Source organism: Equus caballus, chromosome 12 (genome assembly GCF_041296265.1).
Source record: "Equus caballus isolate H_3958 breed thoroughbred chromosome 12, TB-T2T, whole genome shotgun sequence".
Taxonomy (NCBI): Eukaryota; Metazoa; Chordata; class Mammalia; order Perissodactyla; family Equidae; genus Equus; species Equus caballus.
The window spans coordinates 11,533,826-11,560,645 of record NC_091695.1 but is presented as its reverse complement, the minus strand read 5'-3'; the positions used below and the strand labels follow the sequence as shown (position 1 = coordinate 11,560,645).

Below are 26,820 nucleotides of genomic sequence, written 5' to 3'. Positions count from 1 at the left end.
CTGACAGCCAAGACTTAACTCACCCTAGGGGGTGACCCAGGCAGGGACTATGCACGAAGTTCGTTTCTGCCCATTGATGTTCCAGTGACTCACGGCAGCCAGGGATGGCTCTGTGCACAAGAACTGTGCTGGACCATGGAGGACGAGGTCTTGGGATGCACACAGAAAACGCAGTCCCTCGGGCCTGAGTCAGACAGGGACAGCCGGTCTCCCTTTTCCTCCTCAATCCCAGAAAAACAACACAAATCATGCCTTCTGGAAAGGAACCTGTCGTTTGCATACAGAGTGGAAACTGTTTATAAATTCTTAATCCCCTGACATTGAAAGTATGGTAACCGCCTGTCCTGGATTTTTTGGGACAAATGTATTCATTATACCACATGTCCTTAGTTTTCATGTGGAAACAAAATATGGTCTCCAGAATCCCAAGGTCTTTCTCAACAGGTCGAAAAGCAAGTCTTCATAAGCAAAACATACTGAAACCCTGAAACCAACCAAGACTGCCTCAAAAACATTCATGGGGGTGTATGTGTGTTGAGAATTAGTCTCTACTTTTCACTTTTTTCTCCTTAGATTTTGGGCTAAGGTGACACCGGCGGGAAAGGTCGACCGTCTTGCCCAGCAGTAAGATCACGGAAACCTGACCTGACTCGACTGCCACCTTCAGTCGGCAAGAAGAACTACACACACAGAAAATGCCTCACTCTTAGTTACCATGGTGATGTTAGTTCACCACATTTTATCTGTGTAAAAATTTCAGGCAACACAACAGTATGGAGAAGTTTTGTCAAGAAAGAGGTAAAACTTCACGTTTTTTGGTTGCTGGTGCAAAGTAATGTTAGCTTTGGTTAAAGATGGTGATTGGAAGCGAAAGCCTTTGAAAAATTGAAAACAAGCAAGGATGCAATGTCAACCCATCCATTGGAGAAATCTCCTAATATCCTCTTTGCACTATACCAAAGACTTTCCCCTTAGCTAACATGGGGCGGTTCAGTCTTCCTGACTCAGTTTACTAGTGAGAGGAAAGTGGTTTAACAAAATCCCACAGAACAGCCAAAGCCAGGAAACGTTAGCATACCAGCTTGGAGAGAGGAGTGATACACAGGATCCTACAGAAATTGAGGATTTGCACAGAAGTACCAAGACAAGATTCCACCTAGAAAATGGAAGGTGGTGACAAAATTAACCCATATGATTAATTGGCACCGGGGAGAGGCATAGGCCACTAAGCTAAGACAAGAGAGGAGTTACAACTTTATGCAGTGACTTAAAAGTTAAATACTGCTGGGAGACTCTACACACTGAAGCTGGGAGGAGGCTGAGGTCTTCGGGAAACTGCAACTGAAGGCAAGACTTACTTCCTCACCCCCTTCCTTCCTTGCCAGGATCAGAAAGTCAAAGAAGGTGAAGAGGCTAACAGCGCTGATTTACAAAGACAGCGAGGAGGAACTAAGTCTGTCTGCGCCAATTCTGGACGTCTGGCTGGGGCGACAGGACCCAGACAACCACCTCAGGAAATGAGTAAATGAAAAGGGGACGTCGTGGAATTATTTAGCCCTAGAACCACGCTGCCTGGACCGGGGTAGGGGGGGGATGGGGCAGTGGAGCAAGAAGAAAAATCTCGGAAAAGGAATTTTGACAGTGAGAATGCTAGTTAAGATACAGCACTCCCGGCCCCCTGATGTCTCTTGTTTGGTGTCAATAAAGACCTAGAGGATTATGCATTAGCAAGCCTTGCGAATTCGAAGACATCAATAAAGTCTGGACTCGGGGCCGGTAGGGGGGCCGGGGTCACGTCCAGGCGACTTGGGTCAGCCCGGGTGCTCCTCTCTGGCATAGGGCTAGCGTGAGCGGGATCCGAGAGTTGCCACTAGGATAATTTTTTTTTAAGTTAGGGACATCAGAGCAGTAGTAATGGGGGCAGGGAGGGGGGCTCTCTGGAGGGCTAGGAATGTGGGGGCGGCCCGAAGGGGAGCCGGGCGAGCGCGGGAGGCGCGGGCGGGTGGGGGCCGGGGGCCGGGGGGCGGGGGCCGAGGGCGGGAAGGGGCCGGGCCGGCGCTGGGGGCGGGACCAGGCGCGGTGGCGGTGGCAGGGGCTGCGGCGCGGGGGGCGGGGCGGCCGGGCCCGGGACACCCCCTCCAGGTCCCCTGGCAGGGCGGCTTCGGCTCCGGCAGCACTGGAGGCAGCAGCGGCCGGAGGGCGAGTTGCGGGGCGCGTCCCGCCGCCGGGGACCGGGAGGCTTCCCCTCGGGGACCCTCGGCCGACTGCCTCCGCCGCGCCGTCCCGCGGGAGCCGGCGGGACCCCCGGCCGGCAGGGAGCGCCGGCGGCGGCCGCGGCACCATGAGGCGGCCGTGGGGCGCGCTGCTGCTTGGCGCCCTGCTCTGCGCACACGGTAAGCGGCGCCGCCGGAAAGTTTGTCCCGGGTCCGGCCGCTGCAGGACTCGCCTCCCGAGAGCCGGACGGCGCAGGCTGGGGCCTGAGACCCCTCGCCCGCACCCCGAGCAGTAGCCCCGAGATTGCATGCCAGGGAGGGGCGCGGGAGCTCCCCCAGCGCCTTGAGTCCGAGAGGGGGCAGCGGTGGCGGAGCTCCCCCGGGCTCGGGTGTGGGTCTGGCTGGGGGACGATCCGAGGCGCGCGCTCGCCTTCCCTCGCTGCTCTTTGAAGAGCTGGGGACTGCTTCCCTTTCAGGTTAAGACAGAGTCTCTGTGTCCTTGGTGCGCGTGAATGTGCCCGAAGAAAGGGAGGCGGGGAAGGATGGTCGCTAAACCATAAATTGTAAATAGCCCTCCTTCCACGGGCTGGGCGTCTCGGGCGAATTGCAGAGAGGGGCTCCCGGGGAATCTGAATGCTTGGGCTCTGGAGATTTCTCTACCCGAGGAACGGTTCCTCGGATCCAGACCTTGCTCCCACTGAGGGTCTTTGGGCACTGCTTGCTCGCAGCATCTCCCCTTAGTGGTGTTTTGGGTTCCCTCTCCTGGCTGCAACCAATCAGCTTCGTGCCCTGGATCCTTCTCGGAGCGGGGGAGGGGGGAACTGGGTTGGAAAAGGGGCAGAGGAGGGACAGAGGGAAGAAACTGCTGGAAGGCTCCCGCGGATCTGTCCCGGCCGGGGTTGAGGGGCGGGGGGCGGGCAGCGCCTGAGCAGGCAGGCTCCCGGCCCGCGCGGTGGCCCTCGGGGGAGCCAGACGGATGGCCGCAGGACTGCTGCTTCATCTGCTCCTTATTAATAACTTGTTTGGTGCCCGTATGCAACTGTTGTGTGTGATTAGGGCTCCAGCGGAATCTGTTTCTCCTCAGCCGCCTGGGACGGTGGGTGCACCCCGTGATTTAGCAGCTGCCTCTCGTTTGTGCCCAAGGATCAGAGAACTTTGATCTGTGAACCCCAACCCTCTTCACCCACCGCTATTCAACCGCGGGGGAGATCCCAATCTTCCCATTCTCCCCGCAGCCCGGATGGGCGGGTGGGGTTCGGAATGGAGGAGTCTGCAGACCCCGGCCTCGCCCCGGGTCTTTCTTTAACGTAGGGAGCTCGTGTGGAAACTGTCAGTGTAGATTTCGGAACTTGCCTGGCAGGGCGTGGAGATGCCTGGGCGCTTGTTTTAAGGATTGGTTTACCTCCCAAATCCAAAACAGAGCTCTCGTGTCCGTCGTTTAAACTACCCGTGGGTTTTAAATGACTTTTTCCAAGCCCCCTCTAACGCCGACTGAGCTCTTTCTCTCCTCTCCGAGTAGTAGCCTGGCCGACCCACGTTCCTCTTCGCACTGTGCTCTCCCCCTCCCGGGCTCTCCTAGAAGGTTATTTGTAGCCTCTTTGGCGTGTCGGGACAGCGGCCCTACTGGGGTAGGAATGTAGCTGCTCTTCCCACCACATGGGCCCCTTAAAGGGACAGCTATGCTTTTTGGGGGGTTTCCCCCTTCGGGCTGCAAGGGAAGGAGATGGAACTTTCCTCTCGGCCCCCTGGAGGAAGTTTTGAAAAAGATCAAGGGAAATGGCACGACACTGGGGGGAAAAAAAAAAAAAAAAGGACTAAAACGGATACCAACAAAGCCAGAGAGGAGGTTGTCGCCTTCTGCCCTAGGGAAAGGGGAGCTGGAAGGTTCCGGACTCAAACAGGCCAAGAGGATTTTATTGCTCCGGAGCTGTCAAAACTGCATACACTCCATCCGCATCAAGAATGGGGATAGAAAATTGTGTATATTTAATGATTCACGGGAAAAGGATGGGAGGGTTCTTGGTAACTCTTTTGGGTTCTTTTTAAGGACAAAAAGTTTAATAGAAACTTCTAAGCATGGGGGGCTTTCTGTGCGCATGCGTAAGGAGACGCGCGAAGAGCTAAACTTTGCCTAGCCTGACACTGAGCCATCCTGGGAGGACTGGAGGGGACAGATTCATGGTTCACTGGAGAGAGTGAGAAGTTGCTCAATCAAAAATATCACCACGAGGGTCCCTGACACTGTGTTCCAGGGGCTCAGGGAGAAGACAGCGTGTCACAGTAGATCAGTTAGGCAGATCTGACCTCAGCTAGGAGTGAATTCCAGACATTAAAATTTAAGTGCTTATTGGGTTTCTGCTAGTCCTTTGGACTTTTCCTAGAGCCTGTGTGTGTGGCTGAGCCTACATAACACTCCTCCCTTAAAGATTTTTGGAAGGAAATTTGATTGCTGATAACAGCCCTGCGTATCCTCCTGAGGGTTGAGGTGAGGCCTCTGACAATCTAGCACCATTTGAAGAGTAGAAACCATGTTTGTCTCTGAGGTTTCTTCCAGATAAGCAAAGAGTTGAAAATTCTGCCCAGGAGTGCTTAGGTAGATAGAAGGTTGTTTTTGAGGATGAATGCAAAAGAGTAGAGCTGAGAGTGGTCTGCTTTCCATCTGACTCTTGTCATGCTGCTTGACCTTGTCCTTGATCTTATTGGACTTGGAAAGATGCTTGGCTTGTCACTGATTTTGGATTTCCTCTTATGTCCCCTGTTGAATATCAGATAACATCTTTGGGACTGGCACATGGTATTAAGAATGACAGGTGCAAGGGAACCAAGTCTGGCTGTATCTGACAGAGCACGTTGGCATGTCCATCTTCTGGGCCAGCAAAGAAGACAGGAGGTCACAGAGGACAGAGTGGTTTATAGATCTTTGCTCACTCTTTCTACTGATTGACTGCTAAGCTTGATCCTTAAGGAGAAGGAAAATGGGTGGGATTTGGCTATGTTGCTTTTCCATTGAAGAGAAGATCAATACTAGGAGCTTCCTGAATAGGAACAGAATTTGGGGGACTACTTTAAGAAGTAGTCTTCTCTTTTTTTATGATTGGGCACATCTCCTAATTATGAACAGTTCCATGCCCTTGGTCGACTGGGTCTGTTAGCCTGTTCCAGCCTAGTCTCCACATTCCTTAATGAAACTTATCCACAAGTTTTGTCAGTTGCCCGGGCATGGGGCATCTGGGCCCCAGACTGCGTCTGGATTGCCAGCTCATCTTCAGCATCGGAAGCCCTTCTCCCCTTTTCAGCTCAGTAGTATAGGATTCAGTGTCCCAGGAAAGACTTCACGCTGACTGTTTGGCTGGCAGAGTCCGGGTTGGGTCCTATAAATAGCTGTGCTGGATGCCTGTGCTTGCTGCTCTCCCTTCAGCTTAGAGCTGGCAGGGTCAGTTTCTTTCTCCCCAGTATACTCAGGAGCATTCCCAGAACTGGGTTCTGCACCCATTCATTTGTTCATTCATTCAGCAAACACACATTTGTCAAGCACTAATCTAATCGCCGTGTACATAGCTCAGTGATTAAGAAGCACAGGTAGACCTGGGTTTGAATCTTGGCTGCGGCACTTCTTTGTGACTCTGTGCAAAGTATTTAATCTTCCTCAACTTCAGGGTTCTTATCTGTAAACGGGAGACGTGGAGTAGTAATAAATTATCACGTGAGAATATTGTAAAAATTAAATGAGATCATAGTACGTTCAAACCATTCAACGCAGAGCCTGACAACTACCGTGTTACAGTAGGCTTGGATAAACGTTAGCTGCTTGTTAGCAAGCTTGCCTAAGTGCATTAGAGATGGTGCTTGCCTTTGGACCGTGGGAGCCAGGTAAACAAATCCGCATACTACAGCATCATGTGCTGAAATGGAGACTCCGCCCTTCATTCATTTCAGCTGGTTTTTGCTTTTCTCTTTTAAAGATCTTGTCCCTTCTTTCTCCCCTTGAAAACTTAGTGAAACCTAACCGTGGTTCCTTCCTGTCCACACTTCCAGTAGAGAGATCTGTTAAGCTATACCGTGAGTCTAGGGAGCCCACCCTGCCTTAGCTCTCCTGGGAGAGGTCCTGGGAGATGGGGCTTTCCTCTGAGAGCTTCGCTGTTAAAAGCCCTGTGGTCAGGGATGCAGCCAAGCATCTCACTCTGAGGTTGCTGTGACCCGGGGTGAGAGGTGCTGGCTGAGGTCTCTTATAGCTGGAACAGTTTAGAATTCCAAGCTCTCCCTCCCACTGGCCTGGGAAAGGAGTCAGGCCCCGGAGCTCATAAGGTAGTAATTGCCGCAATTTGGGGGCTGGGCTCTTGCGGGCCGCCTTCCTTCATGACTACCGTCCTCCATCAGGAATCCTGTCAGTGTGCCGGGATAATTGATGTGGGTCTCAAGCCCACGACTCGCCCCCAGCCCCCAGCTCCTCCACCCCAAAGTTTGACCCCTGTTGTCTCTTTGTTTCTTCCTTTTAAGTTGGTGCTAGTGATGTGATGTTTGGGGGGCTGCGGAAAGTTGACCGTAACCAAGAGCAGCCTTTGAAAAGAGCTGATTCTCTAGCTTTCCTGGTGGTTGTTTGACTCCACTTTCTGCTCTGCATTTTTGATTTAGCAAGAAGCAAACATCCTAGGTGCCCTTGGGCACCTCTTACGCCCTTGTGAGCAAACTTCATTCTTTTCCTGCACGTAGGCATTCCCATCCTTGCTCACAGCTGAGTGGATTGACTGTAAGCTTTGCTAATGCCCTGCTTCTCTGCTCATTCAGGTTAGAGTGAGGAGAGGAAGGGCGCTGCCTGAGACCCAGCTGGGGAAAGCCTTGCTGGGACTTGCTGCAAGCCCTGACTTGGCCAACGGGAGCTCCCCCCTCACCTCTGCGCAGAGCCGAGGATCAGAGCTGCGAGCAAAGCCGGAAACAAAAGACTGGGAGCAAACCTCCCATCTGGCTGAGAGGCAGCGACACAAAGGTGCTACTGCATAATTTATCACCGGAGGTTTTCTGGGGCCAGGGAGCTCCTGGCTCCAGGCAGTGCCTTTTTGCGGGAGAGGGACCCTCCCCTCGTCTGGGTGTAGGGCCAGGCAGGTACAGAGCGGGGTAGTGGGAGAGACACCTGATGAGCATGTGAAATAAAAAAGCTTCGAGGTTCTAAGTGCCTCCAGTGATCTCTCCAAGCTCAGCAGCTCCATTTCCTGCCAGGCCTACGGGGCGGGGCGGGGCAGGGGGGTGGGGTGGGGTGGGATGGGGGTGAGGAGCGCTCTAAATGTTCCCTTCGTTGGCCCCAGCCTTGGGAGCCCGACTGCCACCACCTTTCAGGCATAGATGAGGCAGGAGGTAGTCTCTCTGTTGGGGTGACAACAGATTCTGGAAACCAAATACAGATGCAGTGTATAATATCCATAAGCCTAACAAATAAGAAAGGGAAGTCCCTTTCTCCTCTTTCCACTCCCCTCCCTCCCCATCCCACGCAGTTTAAACAAGAAGTTGCAGCTACAGGTTCAGAGAGAGAGTGAAAGCGAATGGCTCTAAAATATATTTCCCCGACACGCGAATTTCTGCTCTTCTAAGAGTGATCTCTGGCGACCCATTTTTGCACCAGAAACTGGTGGGACATGTGGTCTAAAAAATACAAATGTCCTTCTGGGGCAGTTAACATTTTTAAATCTTTTCCTGCAACCCCGGCACCGTAAGTGTTTAGTGTGTATTATCACTCCTCGCCGTGTCTTTATGAGGTAGGTACCGTTAGGCTTCTGTCTTACGGATGGAAACTAAGGCTCAGAGAGCAGTTTGCTGTCACGCAGCTAGTGAGTTACTGACCCAGGATTGGAACCCAGAGCCTAAGCTGTTAACGCTCTAACCGTGTTACTTCTTAGAACAGAGTATTTTATCCAAGCTTTACCTGAAGGTTTAGGTTGGGACTATCTGTCTTTTATCTTGGATTGACTTCTCCTCTCTGTTCTCAGTGCTGATCTTCTCAGGGAATCCCAGTGCATAAAGAATTACTTTTCAGGTGTTTTTTGTTGGAAGGAAGCTTAAAAAAGGTCCCGGAAGGGGTGATGTGGTTTGTTGCTGCCTGAAGCTGTATGTTACTGTTAGGGCCTTGTGTTTTGAGAGGTAGGGGAAGAGGAGAGCAGTATTCTAAGCAGCCCCGCACAGAGCACAGCCACATTCCAGCCCTGCTGGGTTTGGGAGATCTGTTGACTGAGCTCCTGGGCAGCGTAAGTCAGACTTTCAATGACCTGTATGGAGACAGCCAGGTATCACAGCTACATTACTGGGTGGAGAGAGGACATATTCAGATGAAGATGATGGGGTTAATAAAAAGAACAACGACAAAAATAATAGCTGCTTACTATGTATTTCATATGTATTATTTCATTTAAATCTCCCAGCAACCCTATGCCCTATGTGAAATAGGTACTGTTATTGCCTCCATCTTACAAAAGAGGGAACTAATCCGTTTCTGAATCACTCTGTAATTTAGGTTCTGAAGGCTCTTATCTGGGTTTTTTTTTCCTTTTTTTTGTGAGGAAGATTGGCCCTGAGCTAACATCTGTGCTAATCTTCCTCTATTTTATGTGAGACGCCTCCACAGCGTGGGTTGACAGGCAGGGCTAGGTCTGCACGTGGGATCCAAACCTGCGAAGCCTGGGCCACCAAAGGGGAATGCGCAAACTTAACCATTGCGCCACTGGGACAGCCCAAGAAGGCTCTTTTCTATACTTGCTTCCTAGGAACTGGTGATGATATATTAGGCAAGGATAAAGGGTACTCTATGCCTCCAGCTCCTCCAGAGAAAGGCAGGAAAGCAGGACTCTTGCCACGCTACTTTCCATCCCTTCCTTTCCATCTCTTCCTGTGGTCATTCACGTCACCAGCTTAACCCATGGCACTGCAGCTTGGCACACAGTAGGGCTTTTAGACATCTCAAGCCCTGAAATAGCAGGGCTTAATCATGGGGGCCCTGAATAAGACAGTTCTGGGGGGAGCCAAATTCTGTAATACTGTTAGCAGGAGCTGTTGTTTATTGAGAGCTCCATATGTGCCAGAAATTGTGCTGAATGCTTTTTACGAATTAACTGATTTAGTTCTCATAACATCCAGATGAGGTAAGGGCTCTTATTATCCCAATTTTTTCTGATGAGAAACTAAGGTATAAAGAGATTAAATAACATGCCCAAAGTCAGACAGCCAGGAATTAGCTAAGTTTTGTGACCGTCTTCTTAACATTGTGCTCTTCTGCCTCGTAACTTTGGAGGCTGACCATGAAGAACTTCTTTTCTGTGTTTAAGAGTACCAAAAGAGGGCTGCACTTGCTGGGACCAGTAATCCTGTGTCTAGTAGTGTCCCTTTGGAGAGGGCCCACTAGGAAAAGACTTCACCAGGTAGATTTTCAAACCGGGTAAGGCTGGCCTCTAGGAATCCAGGGACAGAAAGAAGTAGAGTCGTTGCATGTCACAGCAAGTGAAAGGAACTCTCGGAAGAGAAGGGAGTGAACTTAACCTGGATAGGACTAGGAAGCCACCTTAAAAAGAAGATTCCTGTTTTCTCGAGTACAGATTAGATAGGAAATAACAATTTTTCTTTCTAATATTCTGGACCTCTCTTTTCCTTTGACTCCAACTCTCACAAGACTCTAGAGGAATATATCATTCAGTCATTTTACAAACTTATGTTGATCATCTGCTCCATACCAAGCATTGAACTGTGCACTGTGAATACAAATAGAAAGCCCTGTATCATGTAATTCCAAATGCCAAGAGGCTTAGGGTCCAGTAAGTGACAATGATCCTGCAGTGGACTAAATGCCATCATAAGAGGAGGCATGATGGGCCTCTGGGGCACAGAGCAGGGGCTTTCAACTCCGCCAGGCTGCGAGGGTCCAGGTGGGACAGCATCAGGAAAGGGTTCACTTCCTGGCCTCCTTCTGCTGCCAACCATTTACCTTTTTTGGTATTAGTTCTGATGTTTTCTATGCAAGCTCTGTCCTCTCAAATGGTGGCTATTTATAGGCACCCAGATCCCTCCAGATTCCAGGTGTCTCCTGGATGAAGTTAGATCCATTTCTATGTGGCTCCTTGTGCCACTCCTTTCAGTTATGTCAGTTTTGTCTTGCTACTGGGGCATCCCATCTAGTGAGAGACACTTACTGAGTAGGCTGTGCGAGGAGCTGAAATCAGTCGATTGGTCCCTTGAATAGCCTAGATGTAGTTTAGGGTCATTTTACATAACTTATTCTCATTAAATAAGGTTTATATCCTTACCATTACCACCTGTGGACAGGAGGAAAGAGGAGAGCTTTAGTATAAGAAAAACATCCTGGGACCGGCCCCTGGTATAGTGGTTAAGTTCAGCATGCTCTGCTTTGGCAGCCCGTGTTCGGATCCTGGGTGCAGACCTACACCACTCATCAAGCCATGCTGTGGCAGTGACCCACATAGAAAGTAGAGGAAAATTGACACAGACGTTAACTCAGGCGTAATCTTCCTCAAGCCAAAAAAAAAAAAAAAAGGATTGACAGTGTATGCTAGCTTAGGGGAAATCTTCCTCAGCAAAAAGAAAAAAAAGAAAAACATCCTTTGCTTATATGAGTGATGATTCTTCCTGTTCCCATTCTCATCCCTTTCACACTGGGGTAGCTGTCATATTCCAGCACTCACAGGACACTCCTTCAGCCATCTCATTTCCGGTTCAACTTGAAAAAGCTGCTCTGTAGCTGTGTATAGTCACTGTCCACCTTGGGCCTCCAAGTGACAGGTGTGGCCCCGTTTCAGCTGAGCGTTCTCTGGGATGGTGGAAAACAGTGCCTCTCTAACTCGAGTGTGCGTCCGTGTCGCCTGGGAAGCTTATTGAAAGTCCAGATTCTGAGATGGCATTAGAAAAAGAATACTTGGTCTAAAGGTCAAAATGGACCTGCCATCCCGGCTCTCCTACTTACCCCATGACCTTGGCCAAAGCAGATGACCTTACCTATTAAATGGGCACTACGGTAACTACTCAGGGTTGTTGTAATGATTAAATGAGAATGCAAATGTGTATGTAAAAGCAGCTTGCAAACCGTAAAGAGAAGCTGCAGAATATAATTGTCATCAGAAGCCCTGTCCATTTCTGGACCAACACAACACTGAGACACTGGTTTAAAGGACGGGAGCTCCAGACTGTCCCACTTCACCACTTTACCCTAGGGCGAGGGAAAGTGGTCTTTAGCCTTAGCGGTAACCGGAAGGAGAGGTCACTGCCTGAGATTTGTAAACTCACTGTGTATTTGCTAATCAATAGTGCATAAAGGAGAGAGACCCAGAAGTTCTCGTGTTGTAAATTCCCCTTTCTGACCTCAGGGTTTTGGAAATTCTCATAGTAGTAATACTGTTTATTGGGAGGCAGGATAATGAAGTGATTAAGAGCAGAGGCTCTGGGATCGACCTGCCTACATGTGAATGCCCGCTCCAAACCTTAGTATCTGGGTGACCTGTCGACAGACTTCCCCTCTCTGTCTCAGTGTCCCCAACTATAAAGTGGTGATAATGAGAACAGTGCCACCTCCCAGGGTTGTTGAGAGCATTCAATGATGGAGCACATGAAAAGCACTTAGGAAAGAATTTGGAGGGTACCTGGTAGGTGCTCAGTAAATGACGGTTGTAGTATTATGAAGATTTGCTGTGTGCCAGCCCTGTGCTAAACAGTTTATATGAATTATTTAATTTAATCTTTACAAAATCCTTTGTGGTAGCACTATTATTATTATTCCCATTTTATGGATGAGGAAACTGAGGCTCAGAGACATTAATTAACTTACTCAAACTTGTAGAGTTAGTGGTAGAACCAGGATTTGAACTCATCTCTCTGAGTCCAGAATCTGTGCTCTCTACCACCATGGTACACTGTCTGGTATACCGGGTGGATGTTTTCCTTCTTTCCTTCAAAAGAAAGCAGTGAGAAATTGGTAAGGTGGCTGAGGCGAGGGAGGTAAGATGCAGGTGGTGACAGTTTGATTAACCTCTCAGGAAGACCCTATGAGTGCATTGACATGTAACCCCAAAACTTGATGACTTGATGATTAGGGATGGCAAACCCTTTGGGGAGAGATCTTTTCCTTGTTGAATTGCGTTAGGTCAAAAGGCCCAAGCCCCTGGAGGCCCAGGGAGCTTGCAAGTGTGGCTGGCAAATAGCTTTCAAGGCCAGTAGCATAGCTGAGTATTCTAACTTAGCATTTCTTAAAATGAAGACTGTGTTTTGCCACCCGCAGTCATTTGTTTCCTTTCTTCACTCACCATTCTTTTAGTTAAAAAGGGTTAAAAGCTGTCCTTTATGATCACAGCCAGGACTTGAGTGAAAAGGCAGAATTCCACCTCCGGGGATCCCAGAGGGGCAACAGTTGTCCCGAAGAGCTGGCTTTTTGGAGTATAATGTGTCTGTTTACTGTATGAAAGCCCCAGCCAGGGTTTGCCCGCCAGTGGCTGCCTGACCTTCACACGCTGACGTTCAGACGTTGCTCTGACATCCAGGAAGTCATGACTCTTCATTCGCCTGCAAAGAACTTGATGCCCACCCGATGGAATGCTTTGTTCCTGAAGTCCGCACAGGGAAATCAAGACTTCTTTTATCACTCAGCCAAAGGCGGGGGTGGAGCCCTAAAAGAACCCCAGAAAAACACAGGACTGAAGGCTCCTCTTTACCTTCAGCGTTCCTTTTGACTTTCGTGTTGTGCCAGGCTACTACTGTCCTTGCTCTCCCAGTCCTGGTACTCGGCTTCTTAAATTCAAGGCCCTTGGGAAGAATTTAGCCCCTGCATCCCTACACCTGCACACTCTCATCCTGCATTGGTTGAGCATCTTTGGTGTGCCAAGGCACGAGGCTAGCTTCTTTCAATTTATCCTGTGGTCTTTTACAAATGAAGAAACTGAGGCTTGGGGAGCTCTGTGACTCGCACGGGGTCGCACAGCTGGTCACTGGAACCCGGGTCTGTCTGCTCCAGATCCCGTGCTTTTTCCTCTCCCCCTTCCCCCCAACTTCCCCCTTCTTTCTCTCTATTCTCCTTACGCTCTTTACCCTGAACTCCTCATTGGTGCTGCCCTACTCCCCGCTGTGTGTGGCTAGCAGAGTTTCTCAACCTCTATTGACATTTTGTGCTGGATGATTTCTTTGTTGTGGCAGCCTTTCCTGTACATTGAAGGATATTTGGCAGCATCCCTGGCTTCTGTGCCCTAGATGCCAGAAGTACCGCCAATCATGGCAACCAAAAATGTCATCACACATTTCCATATGCCCCCTGGGGGGAAACATCATCCCTGGTTGAGAACCACTGAGTTAGCTCTATCCTCTGTCTTTACCATCCTCCCCATGAAGGGGATCTGCATGTTGGAGAGCCCCACCATATGGAGCCCTCTGGAATACTTAGTCTTTGCTGTTTCCTCAGCCAGAGTTCCCGAAAGTAGTGCCTATAGCTGTGATGAGCTGGTCATACTACGAAAGTTCCTCAGGCTTTGGTGCCCAGAGTCTGGGTGAAAAAAGCCCCATCCTTTCTCAGTGCTCTCGGAACAGGCCAAGAGGATGGTGCTGGGGCTAGGGCAGCTGGGTCTTCAGTGCTTCCCTGGGGAAGGGTCCACTGTCCTACACTGGCAGAGAGACAGGAGCGCTGCGCTGGGAGTAAGGCCTTCCTGTGAGGTATAGGGATGCTGCACCTCTCAAACGGATTCCTTTGGCTTCCGCAGGAAATCCTGCATCTTTTCTAGGGCAGCTGATTCCCTTAGCATGTGGAGGGGGAGGGCAGGCCTTAGTTGAGGATCTGGCAAAAGCTGTGGCCTTTAGCTCCAGAAATGTACATCTTGCCTGTCGTTTCAGGGGTTCACAGATCCCCATGCCATCCATCCATCATCTACAGGTTAGGAACCCCTGCCTTTTACTCATACTGACCCTTGGGGCTGAAGTGGAGATGCAGGGGTCTTGGGCTCTCTCTTTGCTTTTGGAGAGGATGGCACCCTTTCATTCTGGGACCTAAGCCCTAAGCCCTAAGCCAGGCCTAGTAATCTAATGGGAGGTGAGGATGTCCATCAAGGAGATGAGCCAAGAGAGAGAAGCTGGGCTCGGGGAAATAGTACAGGAAGAGGGCTAGTAATTTAGGAGCTGGCTCCTTCCCTGGTCCAGACCAGCCTGAGGGCAGGGCCCAGCCGAGGGGAGGAAGGGGAGAAGAAAGCTGGGGGGAGCGATGAGCGGTGGCCCCCTTCTTTCCCAGCTGCAGCGGCCCAGCGGGTTAGATGAATGCTGGGAGGGGGGAGAGTGACCCTGGCAGAACCCTTTGTTCCAGCTGAGGCTGGAGCGGGGGCACCGAGCCATTCACACGCCATCCCAGGGCATCCTGCTGGGCACGCTGGGGAGGGGGCACAGCAGCCGGTCATGGGACTTGGCCAGGCAGATAGCTGGATGCTCAATAGGGAAGCCCAGCTGCGTGCTGCCGAGGCTGGGGGAGGGGCTGCTTCTGCCGTCCTTCCTCCAGGCTGCGGCCTGTCCCACAGACAGGAAGGCCCTGACTGGTCCCAGTCACTCTGCCCTGTAGTGGCCTGGTTCCCTCCCTCAGGCCCCACTCCTCCTTAGCCACTGTCCTCAAGAGTGAGTTCTGCCTGGGGAACTCACAGCAGCCGGTCCTGCTTCCTGCTCCGCTGTGTGGACCCTTTATCCCTAAAGGGGCTCCAGCATTTCAATTCCACCCTTATTTCTTGCCCTCCCCAGCCAACATCCCAAGGCCAAGTCCTGGATACGGGCAAAAACATCTGCATCTCAACCTAGGTTTGGAGGAAGGATATGGAGGCCTCTCTGTATCACGCCTTCTGTCCCCTGCTCCCCTTCTTCAAGAGCACCAACCGTCCAGGTGGCATCATTTGTCTCTGGGCCTTTGGGGGTGCTCTGCAAAAAAGCCCTGTTATAGAGGTGGGCACCTGGACTATTTGTGAGCCCCAAATCAGAGGGTATCTCCTTGTCCATTTGTGCCTTGGAGGAGGCGGAAGGTGCAATTGCATTGTCTGCATCTCCCTGTAGTGTCACAATGGCTCCCTGGGTGACAGTGCCCCTACACCTGGCTCCTCTACCTTGCCGCCTAGAATGGGCTTTGGTTGGGCAGGAGCTGAGCCCTCACTGGTTCCTCTTACCTCCGCCCAGGCCTAGCCAGCAGCCCTCAGTGTGCTTGTGGGCGGAACCACTTCACGTGTGCCGTGAGTGCCCTTGGCGAGTGTACTTGCATCCCCGCCCAGTGGCAGTGTGATGGAGACAACGACTGCGGGGACCACAGCGATGAGGATGGATGTAGTAAGAACCTCGCTTCCCCGTGGGGCGGTGGGAAGTGGTAGAAGAGGGACTTGGGGGCGAGGGAGCAACGACAAGTCTGACGGAGCGCTCTGTGCATCAGGTGTGTCAGACTCAGAGCGCTGGACTCTTGCGAGCGTGACACATACTGACAGATGGGTGTTTTTCACAATATGCTTGGCTTCAACCCTCCTGTGTATATTTCCATGCGTATATGTCCAATAAAACAAACTTGGAAACACGTATAGAAGAAAACACCCTTGAAACTACAGATAGTCTCTTTAAATAGATCTCTCTATATTTATGTGAATATGCGTTTGTGTATTTGTGCTGCATATTTCTGCTTTTTTAATGTGCATTAATACATGGATGCAGATTATTTATGTGTTTCTTACACTGTTATTCCGTGTAATCACACCATTTTAAATAACGTAAACGTGGTAAGAAATCTAATATTCTCTTCAAATCTCCCTTTTCCCCTAGTGTAGTAACATATGCACAATGGGCTAGGGTGTCCTGTCTTGGACACATCAGAGCTGAGCCCGTTGTCTGGGTTTAGGGATGCAACCGCCAACCTGCAGACCTGTGTCTGGAGGTGGCTAATTAGTCTGATAAGAATGAAGCTACAACCTGGACCTTATTAACCCTAACCAGTTCCGCTAATTGTGATGATGGTAAATGGCTCACTTTCATGTGCATTATCTCCAAAGACTCCTGTGAGTCAGTGTAATTATCCCCGTTGTACGATCGAAGAAGCTACAGCTCAGAGAGGGTAACTGACTTGCTCAGTGTGATAAGTAAATGAGTTCTTGAACTGGAAATTGAGCCCATGAGTGTCAATCATCTTTAAAAGAAGAGGTAAAGAAAAAATACGCTTCTTACTCTTACTCATGTTTTTCTTACTGCTTTCTTGGTGGTTTTGAGTTTGTTGGGCTGTTCTGCCCTGAGGACCCCACACCACCATTCCTTTCTAATATTCTCACATTTTCTGCTCAGCTTCTCCATCAGCTGGGGGCAGGCCTAGGAGGCTGTGAGGAAGGGCTGTCATTCAGATAGGGAGACTGGAACAAGGGGTATTGGGAGAGAATTTCTGGCCTCGTTGAGCCTGCCTGAGTAAGTTTACCAGCCTGATCCCCTTTTCCTTTCTTTTCCTGGGACCCAGTGTTGCCCACCTGCTCCCCTCTTGACTTTCACTGTGACAATGGCAAGTGCATCCGCCGCTCCTGGGTTTGCGACGGGGACAACGACTGTGAGGACGACTCAGATGAGCAGGACTGTCGTGAGTGCTAGCAGGGCCAGGCGGGCTCCATCAGGCTCTGTTGGGCAAAGATTTTCAATCAGAAAATGATGCCCCAGGCCCACGTCAGCCCTGGGGTCTTCAGCTCTTTGTCCTGTCCTTTCACCTCCTCTCTCGGTCAGATAAGCCCCTGAAAGACAGCCACCTGCTTTGAATCTCTGCTCTGCAAGGCTTTCTTTTGGGCTTCCAGGCACTGGCCCCCACTGCCTGTAGCAGCCTGACTGCTCTGTGCCCACAGCCCCTCGGGAGTGTGAAGAGGATGAGTTCCCCTGCCAGAATGGCTACTGCATCCGGAGCCTGTGGCATTGTGATGGTGACAATGATTGTGGCGACAACAGCGATGAGCAGTGTGGTGAGTGGTGCTCTGGGGAGGCCGGCAGGAGGGCTGGTGGCTGGTCTCGCCGTGGGGGAAAAGCCCAGCAATGGCTCCAGCGCTGCCCAGGTGTCTGGAGCAGCTGGAGGAAGGTAGGAGGGGAACCCCAGGACAGGAGGCTGAGGCCCAGGCTCTCCAGGGCCTGGGCTTTCTCCAGAGAGTCTGCACCGAGTGTGGTGTCTTGCAGGGCCTGGGTCAGACCCCCAGGGGCAGTGAGGGCAGGAGGCAGGGAGGAGTGTGGGAGGAGGGTTGCCTGTAGGGCTCCTTCAGGATTGCTGTCCCATTGTCCCCTCCAGACATGCGCAAGTGCTCTGACAAGGAATTCCGCTGCAGTGACGGGAGCTGCATTGCTGAGCACTGGTACTGCGATGGTGACACCGACTGCAAAGATGGCTCTGACGAGGAGAACTGTCGTGAGTGGCCCCAGAACTCAGGCTTTTGGGCTAGGATGGGGCAGAGGGCTCCATCCCATGGACTGAGGGCCAGGCCGAGGAGTGCATGGACAGTGGGCAAGGAGAGCAGGTTCTGAAGAAGCAGCTCCTGGGGCCAGCCTGGTGGTGTAGTGGTTAAGTTTGTGCACTCCACTTTGGTGGCCTGGGACTCATGGATTCAGATCCTGGACCTACACGCCACTCATAAAGCCACGCTGTGACAGCATCCCACATACGAAATATAGAGGAAGATTGGCACAGGTGTTGGCTCAGAGACTATCTTCCTCACACACACAATAAAGCAGTAGCTCCTCCTAGGCTGAGTAGGGTGGGGGCAGCTTCCCCAGGTGAGAAGGGAGATCTGCCTTTGTTCTGCCAGAATGTGGGCGTCTCTAAGGGCCGTCTCAAATGAAACCTGGTTACTTTGCCTGAGCATCTTGCCCCTTGGAGGAGGCAGGGCCCCTCGCCTCTGTCCAGGCCTGAGCGTAGGCCCTTCCCCACCCCTGCCTTCCTTCCAGCCTCTGCGGTGCCAGCGCCCCCCTGCAACCTGGAGGAGTTCCAGTGTGCCTACGGCCGCTGCATCCTCGATATCTACCACTGTGATGGCGATGATGACTGCGGAGACTGGTCAGACGAGTCCGACTGCTGTGAGTGCTCTGGCCAGCTGGGTGGAGGAGGAGGGGAGGCCCAGCTGGGAGGAGCTCCTGGGAGGGCAAGGCACAGGTGCCAACTGGGGCAGGAGGCGAGGGGAGGAGTTTCTGAAATTTTTGGTCCCTTTTGGGCAGAGATGGAGGAGCTGGGGTGCTGGGACTGTGGTTTCTGGTCTGCCGTGGCACCCTGTCTGCATACACTGGCTGGAGACAGATGTCTGTTGTGTTTTCCCAGCCTCCCACCAGCCCTGCCGCTCTGGGGAGTTCATGTGTGACAGTGGCCTGTGCATCAACGCTGGCTGGCGCTGTGATGGCGATGCAGACTGTGATGACCAATCTGATGAGCGCAACTGCAGTGAGTGGGGGACGGTGCCAAAGGTCTGGGCCGGAAGTAGGGAAGGAGGCTGTGGAGCCAAAAAGGCCGCCACTGATACAGACTGCACACAAATTGGACATGACCTCTGTGAACAGTGGTGTCGGTTGGGCACTGCACGGAGGCACTATGTCCAAAGGGATGCCAGTCACACAATGAACTTACGTGTTCTATAATTATATAGATTTATATATTCATCACGGCAGTTTTCCAGCAGATGGCAGTAAAGTGTCTTGAAAAAGGGCACCTTTTTTTGATTCACACAAAGATGCCATACACACCAACTGAGCCACTGGTGTCGAGAAGAGGGCATGGATGCTGGCAGAGAGTGCAGTTTTGGGTGGCAGGGTGGAGTTTCGGGCTGTAGTGGGGCCAGCCTTTCATTTGACCTTTGCTTTGCGCAGCCACCTCCATGTGCACAGCAGAACAGTTCCGCTGTCGGTCCGGCCGCTGCGTCCGCCTGTCCTGGCGCTGCGATGGTGAGGATGATTGTGCAGACAACAGCGATGAAGAGAACTGTGAGAACACAGGTAGAGTCTCCCAGGGGTACCCAGGCCCCTTAACCCGTAGTTGGCTTGGAAGATGGGGGTGGAAAGAGGGTGTTACTGCTCCATTCCAGTTGGGTGAAGGTGATGCGTTAGCAAGATCTTGCCTGTGGCCTGGATTTTTCCTGCCCTTCTCGGTTACCAGTGTCAAATCCAGGTGCGTCCGTTGACCTGCAGGCTTATGGCCTGGAATACAGTATCAGGGCTCTGAGTTTCAATTGCTTCTCACGTTCTAACTCACACACAGCCAGTGCCTCTTGCTCTGGCCTGTTGAGCAAGGACTGCTCTCTGTGGCTGACAGCCCCCACGCCCACTCCCCTAGCCACACCGGGTGCCGGACACACGGACGCGCTCTGTCATTCTGTCCCACATCCCTCACCATCTCACTGTGGTGTCCTGGGGAGAAAACGAATGCAGACATTCAGCCAGCCCTGTCTGAGCTGTTTCCTGCCTTGGACCCCAACCTCCCACCTTGAGTCTCATCTGTCTCCAGCTCGCCCTAGAAAATGACAGACTCCCATCCTTTTGTTGACCCAAGCCCTGCCCTGCTGTGACTTGCCTCTCCCTCCCTTCCCCGCTTCCCTCCCTCCCTCTCTAGGAAGCCCCCAGTGTGCCTCGGACCAGTTCCTGTGTTGGAACGGGCGCTGCATCGGGCAGAGGAAGTTGTGCAATGGGGTCAATGACTGTGGTGACAACAGCGATGAGAGCCCACAGCAGAACTGCCGTGAGTGTCCCCAGTGGGCGGGCCTCGCCCATGGTTTGTGGCTGAACCCCACCCATAAGGTTCAAAGAGAACCCTCCCTGGGGACTCTTGCAGCCTCGGGAGCTGTTCTTCGTGGTCCAGGTGGAATGCCAAGTTGGCTGTCTGGGGGAGGATTCTGGGCTCAACTCCCATCTCTGGCTTGGCTGGCACAGGGCCCCGGACGGGTGAGGAGAGCTGCAATGTTAACAACGGTGGCTGCGCCCAGAAGTGCCAGATGGTGCGGGGGACAGTGCAGTGTACCTGCCACACCGGCTACCGGCTCACAGAGGATGGTCACATGTGCCAGGGTGAGCTAGGGCCTGATATGGAGCAGGGCTGGGATGCTGGGCGGGGCAGCAGACAGGCAGCTGTGTTTCCCATTGATCACGCATTTGACAGACGTGACCTCATTTCATCATCACACTAACTCTAGGGAGTGGGGATCCTCCTTCCCATTTCACAGATGGGGAAACTGAAGCTCAGAGAGGCTAAGTAACTTACTGAAGGCCACAGAGCTGGTGAGTAGCAGAGCTGGGATTCCAGCCCAGGTCTGCGTGATCTCGAAGCCTTTAACCGCTTGTTAAATAGCCTTCCCACTAGGCCTGGGAAATAGATGGATATGTGGGCAGGAAAGCAGCTAGTCAGCCAGGGAGTCTGGGTGGGAGGATGGCAGAAGACACATTCCTGACCCTGTCCGGTCCTCACAGATGTGAATGAATGTGCTGAGGAGGGGTATTGCAGCCAGGGCTGCACCAACAGCGAAGGGGCTTTCCAGTGCTGGTGTGAGGCGGGCTACGAACTGCGGCCTGACCGGCGCAGCTGCAAGGCTTTGGGTAAGGGCTGTCGGCATTTGGCTGGGTGGGCAGAGGGCTGGGCGTGGAGACAGCCAGGTGCTCCAGGATTCAGGGATTTGCTGAGAGGTGGAGAGACTTCTATCGCAGCAAGATGGAGCTACGAGGTGCATTCTGGGCCCCAAGAAAAGCTCTGCTGGGGCGGAGTGGGGGTGTTGATTCTGGAGGCTCCCACTAGCAGGGATGCTGACAGCTCGAGGCGTGCCCTAGTGGGCAAGGGGTCCCATGTGTCAGCTGAGTTGGCTCGGAGTGCATGCTGATGGGGCAGCTCTGGAGGTCGGTGGGGGCCCCATTTCTATGCCATGTCCCAGGGCCGGAGCCTGTGCTACTGTTCGCCAATCGCATCGACATCCGGCAGGTGCTGCCGCACCGCTCCGAGTACACGCTGCTGCTCAACAACCTGGAGAACGCCATCGCCCTCGATTTCCATCACCGGCGCGAGCTCGTCTTCTGGTCAGACGTCACGCTGGACCGGATCCTCCGTGCCAACCTCAATGGCAGCAACGTGGAGGAGGTTGTGTCTACGGGGCTGGAGAGCCCAGGTAGGGAACAAGGCCCCGTGGGGCAGGAGAGGGCCACACCATGTGCAAAACAGCCTTGGAAGGAACAGGCTGGTGGCTTGCAAACCCTAGGCAGCGGAACATCTTCCGGTGAAATCTTGGATGGCTTTAATGCAGAAGACATTTGTTAGTATACATTAACTTCATAGGTTTGGGTCTGTAACATTTGCTCGTTTTGAGCCCTATCAGAATAATGAGACCGTTTTGATGAATGTAATCATTTGAAATCAGCCCTTTATGGATGATAGTTACAGTTCTTGATCAGGCCTGTGCATCCAGTTTAATTCTGAATTTCGTTTTGATTGCTACGCATTAAGAATATCCTGATCAACCAAGATAAATATATCCAATGTTTACGGATTCAAAAAACAACAGCTCACTTTGCAATCTCGGGCCGTTCTACAGGCAGGTGAAGTGAGTTAGAATTTGGTATCGAGCACGTTTGACTCAGAAGCTTACAGAACTTCTGGAGTGCCTCTGCAAAACCCTAAGGCCACAATTTGCAAACCCCTGAGCTGGTGCAGTTGGAGACCCTGGGTGTGGGTGAGGGAGCCAGAATTCAGGGAGTGGAAAATGGTTGGCTGTGAGGAGGAAATGCATGACCTTGCACGGTTACTTGACTTTGCTGTGCCTCAGTTTCTTCCTCTTCACGGGGATTATAGTACCTAGCTCAGAGTTGTTCTGACGATTGAGTGAGTTAATATATGCAAAATGGTTCAAACAGTGCCTGGCCCGAGAAGCTGCTTCATGGCTGAGTTTGTGCTTGTTACTATGGCACAGAGGAGCCTGGGCTGAATGCCTGACACTCTTCCACTGCTTCTTTTCCCCAGGGGGCCTGGCTGTGGATTGGGTCCACGACAAACTCTACTGGACCGACTCAGGGACGTCCAGGATTGAAGTGGCCAACCTGGATGGGGCCCACCGGAAGGTGCTGCTTTGGCAGAACCTCGAGAAGCCCCGGGCCATTGCCTTACACCCCATGGAGGGGTGAGTGAGTTGTGTCTCAAGCTCCCAAATCCCTCTTGCCACCTCTAGGGACAGTTCCCGGGCCACCTGGGCCAGGCTTTATTAGGGAGACATCCTCACAGTGTGCTTTTAACAGTGTGGGCTCTGCACCCATATACACCTAGATTTGAGTCTCGGCTTTGCAGTAGCTGGCTGTGTGGCCGTGGCCTTGGCCTAGTTAATCTCTCTGCCTCCATTTACTCATTTCTAAATTGGTGATAAGAAACATACCTACCTCTGAGCTGTGTGAAAATGAAATGAGACGATGCGTTTTCAGTGGCATAATACACATTAGATAAGTTGTAGATGATTAGTATTTTTATTATTAGCTCATAGGGTAATATGATAATATTGATAGTAATAATTTTTATTGCCAAAAATTAACTTTTTATTATTAGAAGAAAAGTCTCCTGAAATGGAAGTGTTTAGCCTCTGACTATTTAAAATTCAGTCAATTGAGGGGGGTATCCTCTAAGATGCTGAGTTGTAGGTTAGCTGTTTTAGAAACACAGTGTGTGTGTGTGTGTGTGTGTGTGTAAAATACAAAAGGCAGTGGCAGAGATTGGGACAAAGAAGACAGTGCCCATCCTAACTAATATTACACTTTATTGGCAATTTCACGAGGGTCGGAATTTTTGTCCGTTTTGTTCCCTGCTGCATTCCCAATGCCTGAGATAGTGCCCTGCCCATAGCAGATACTCCAAAAAAAAAAAAAAAAAGTGTTAAATGAATAAATGCCCTGTGTAGAGACGTTTAAAAAACACTCTGTGGGGGGCTGGCCCCGTGGCCGAGTGGTTGAGTTCACGCGCTCCGCTGCAGGCGGCCCAGTGTTTCGTTGGTTCAAATCCTGGGCGCGGACATGGCACTGCTCATCAAACCATGCTGAGGCGGTGTCCCACATGCCACAACTGGAAGGACCCACAACTAAGAATATACAACTATGTACCGGGGGGCTTTGGGGAGAAAAAGGAAAAAAAAATAAAATCTTTAAAAAAAAAAACCACTCTGTGGACCAAAGAGAATGTGTCTCCTACCAGTTGGAGTCCCCTGGGTTAAATGGATGAAAGCTCCTTGCCTGATTACTCTCCTGGTTACATGCCCGCCCTCTGCTGCCTGCCTCTCAGTTTCCTTTCCTCTCTTTCTAGTACCATTTACTGGACAGACTGGGGCAACACCCCCCGCATCGAGGCCTCCAGCATGGATGGCTCTGGGCGCCGCATCATCGCCGATACCCATCTCTTTTGGCCCAATGGCCTCACTATCGACTATGCTGGGCGCCGTATGTACTGGGTGGATGCTAAGCACCACGTCATCGAGAGGGCCAATCTGGATGGGAGTCACCGCAAGGCTGTCATTAGCCAGGGTGAGGCGCTTCCTCCACTCCTCCATCTCTCATCCTCTCTCTTCCCCATCCCGGCCCCCAGGAGCCTTGGCAAAGGGCGAGATTTGTACAGTTGCCAGGCCTGGGCCTAGGAGCCATGGTAGGGTGTGTCTGGACTGAGGTCGTCTTGGACTTTCCCCAGGCCTACCACACCCCTTTGCCATCACGGTGTTTGAAGACAGCCTGTACTGGACGGACTGGCACACCAAGAGCATCAACAGTGCTAACAAATTTACTGGCAAGAACCAGGAGATCATTCGCAACAAACTCCACTTCCCCATGGACATCCACACCTTGCACCCCCAGCGCCAGCCTGCAGGTAAAAAACTGCCCACCGGGTAAACCTCTGGTGCCGCTGAGACTTCAGCACCTGTCACAGTTGCTATTGTGTCTCCCTGGGAAATTTGAGATTAGCACTGCCGTGGGCTAGTTCCACCCTCTGCTGGACATTTAGGGTGCTACAACATCGAGACTCAGGAAGGACTCAGCCAGCTTCACTGTTCCCATCTAATTCATGCAGACATTTATAGGGCATCTTCTATGTGTGAGGTATTCACTGTGCTTGCAGTTGGGGGAGTTATAAAAAAGTCATACGACATAGTTCCTCCCTCCAGGGAGCTCACACCCTAGCCAGACCTCTACACACTAGCCTTGGGACCGCCTCTGCCAACCTTCGGTCTTAACTGACTCTGGGCTCTTTGAGCAGGGAAAAACCGCTGTGGGGACAACAACGGAGGCTGCACCCACCTGTGTCTGCCCAGTGGCCACAACTACACCTGTGCCTGCCCCACTGGCTTCCGCAAGATCAGCAGCCATGCCTGTGCCCAGAGTAAGTGGGTCTGGGGCGCCTGCCTCAGTGGACGTGCCTTGAGAGGTGGGGTGGAAGGAAAAAGGGATAGGAGTTCGGGGGATTTCCTGTTGTGGGGAAGAGCCAGGCTCCTAGAGTAGCCCCTGGAGAGGAAGATCTTAAGAGGCTGAGGGCTCTGATGTCAAAGCTGAGGGCTGAGGGCCCAGCAATAGATGCTGAAGGCTCAGTGACACACACAATGGAGTATGAACACCAGCAGCCAGGCTTGTGTATATTTCACCAGGTAGGATGCTTTATCTCTAGGCAATAAGAAGGTTCCAGACCCTTCTAGAAAGCAGGGGACTGGTTTCCTACCTCTTTACCTTTAGCCTCACCCTGTTAAAACTTTCTTTCAGCCCCTAAACCAGAGAGCCAAGATTAGGACTTCTGATGGTACTCTGTTTACGTAGGCCCTGGATAAACGTGTGCTTGATGAGTGAAAGATAATGGGAGTCCCTGCTTGCTCCCTGAATGGCTCCTTGGGCTTCTTTTGAGCTCCTGCAGGGGCGTTGTGTCGAGAGGGTGGCCTTGTCTAGCTCAGAGCCACAGGTGACTTTTCCTAACGATAGTCCAGAGAGGAGTGATCGAGCCATACGGCATGGCCAGGCCTAGGGTAATTCCTCACCCATCAGCAGCTGCTGTCATTTACCACCGGGTACCCACTGACCCTCTTATCTCTGGTTAAAATAAATTTCTCTTAGGATGTGGATCCTTTCCAGAGAATGAGATTAGGGAAAATATCTGGAGGAATATTAGGAGAAAATATTCGCAGTATCATTCATCACACATTGAGAACCTCATTCCGCTGAATTCTTTTGTGCCCAGCCCTCCGCATATTATCTTAATGAGATGCAAGGAGATTCTGCTTAAGAGTTTCCCTGGGCTTAAAAGAAGACAGTTGGTAAAGTTGGGCAGAAAGTGTCTTTCCAGGCAGAAAAGTATACTGGGAAGTAGACTCGAATAGGGGCACAAAATGGAGAAGAGCCACCTAAGAAGATGTGTAGGGGACTGGCCAGACATCTCTCTCTGGAGTCAGACCTGAGTTCAAGTCCCTGCTCTGGTGCTTTGTAGCCTGGGATCCTGGGCCAGTTACTTGGCGCCTGTTGGCCTCAGGATAGCTCATCCAGAAAATGAGGATAAGGATAACATGAACCACAGGGCATCATTACAAGCATAAAGGAGACAAAAGCACCAAGCTCAGTGCCTGGTGAGGAGTAAGTGCTCCGTAAATGGTCGTTATTGGCTAAAGCTGTGGAGAGAAGCGCTAGAGGAAGGGATCTAGATGACCGAGTGGAGCAGCGGAAGCCCTGAAGCAGACGTGGAAGTCAGAGGGGCAGCGTGGGGTTGACGGGTTCTAGCCAGTGCACTAGAGGAGGCTGAGTGAAGTAAGAGAGAGAAGTTGAGATGAAGCTGACAGACCCTTACGCGGGATGCACTTCTGGGCCCCAGGTAGAGTCTCTTTCCATTTGATCCTAAAGTCTGATTCTGCCAGCACGGGCTGCCCAGTGCCCAGAGGGGGCCTGAGGTGTGACAGTAGGGGACGGAGGGCCCCAGATCCCAGGAAGTATGATTGAACCAGATGTCACACAGGTGAGCATCTGTGTCTGTCACTGTTACTGGATTTAGAGCATTAAAAGAAGACCCCTTTCGGCCTTTGATCAGGTCTTGACAAGTTCCTGCTTTTTGCCCGAAGGATGGACATCCGTCGGATCAGCTTCGACACAGAGGACCTGTCCGATGATGTCATCCCACTGGCTGACGTGCGCAGTGCTGTGGCCCTTGACTGGGACTCCCGGGATGACCACGTGTACTGGACAGATGTCAGCACTGACACCATCAGCAGGGCCAAGTGGGATGGAACAGGACAGGAGGTAGGGCCCAGCATGGGCCCAGGCCCTTGGGGAGGGCAGAGATTGAGGGGTAGAATATACCCTCGCCTGGGGAAGGGCTTCCCATACCTTTGCCAGCCTGAGGATTGGTGGAGTTTGGGCCCCAGAGCTGGGGTGCAAGTCCAGTTGGTGATACAGCTTTGCTTCCTGCCCAGGTGGTAGTGGATACCAGTTTGGAGAGCCCAGCAGGCCTGGCCATTGATTGGGTCACCAACAAGCTGTACTGGACAGATGCAGGTGTGTACAGGGCAGCCATGGCCTGGCTCCCTGGGATTCCTCTTATTAAAATCCTGACCTCAGTTCGAAGGGGCCCAGGGCCCCTCTTAGAGCACTCCTGTGCTGACCTGAAGTC

General features: G+C 51.9%; 1 protein-coding gene and 1 long non-coding RNA gene across 2 annotated transcripts in view; one reads left to right on the top strand and one right to left on the bottom strand.

Annotated features, from left to right (window-relative positions):
- Positions 1 to 2,174: 2,174 nt before the first annotated feature.
- Positions 2,175 to 26,820, top strand: part of LRP4 (LDL receptor related protein 4) — a 48,195-nt gene continuing 23,549 nt past the window's right edge. The window contains exons 1-18 of the mRNA XM_023653983.2: positions 2,175 to 2,393; positions 15,381 to 15,527; positions 16,687 to 16,803; positions 17,060 to 17,173; positions 17,491 to 17,607; positions 18,144 to 18,272; positions 18,511 to 18,630; positions 19,053 to 19,178; positions 19,792 to 19,917; positions 20,109 to 20,243; positions 20,643 to 20,768; positions 21,098 to 21,328; positions 22,177 to 22,333; positions 23,497 to 23,714; positions 23,875 to 24,051; positions 24,439 to 24,561; positions 26,242 to 26,450; positions 26,624 to 26,705. Coding sequence (XP_023509751.2) covers positions 2,342 to 2,393; positions 15,381 to 15,527; positions 16,687 to 16,803; positions 17,060 to 17,173; positions 17,491 to 17,607; positions 18,144 to 18,272; positions 18,511 to 18,630; positions 19,053 to 19,178; positions 19,792 to 19,917; positions 20,109 to 20,243; positions 20,643 to 20,768; positions 21,098 to 21,328; positions 22,177 to 22,333; positions 23,497 to 23,714; positions 23,875 to 24,051; positions 24,439 to 24,561; positions 26,242 to 26,450; positions 26,624 to 26,705 — 2,506 coding nt within the window. The 5' untranslated portion in view covers positions 2,175 to 2,341. The remainder of the gene's footprint in view (positions 2,394 to 15,380; positions 15,528 to 16,686; positions 16,804 to 17,059; positions 17,174 to 17,490; positions 17,608 to 18,143; positions 18,273 to 18,510; positions 18,631 to 19,052; positions 19,179 to 19,791; positions 19,918 to 20,108; positions 20,244 to 20,642; positions 20,769 to 21,097; positions 21,329 to 22,176; positions 22,334 to 23,496; positions 23,715 to 23,874; positions 24,052 to 24,438; positions 24,562 to 26,241; positions 26,451 to 26,623; positions 26,706 to 26,820) is intronic.
- On the bottom strand, positions 11,293 to 15,215 carry LOC138916579 (uncharacterized). The gene is made up of 2 exons (XR_011423864.1): positions 15,008 to 15,215; positions 11,293 to 12,859 (listed from the first exon to the last, which is right to left on the bottom strand). It is a non-coding gene; the product is annotated as an uncharacterized lncRNA (long non-coding RNA).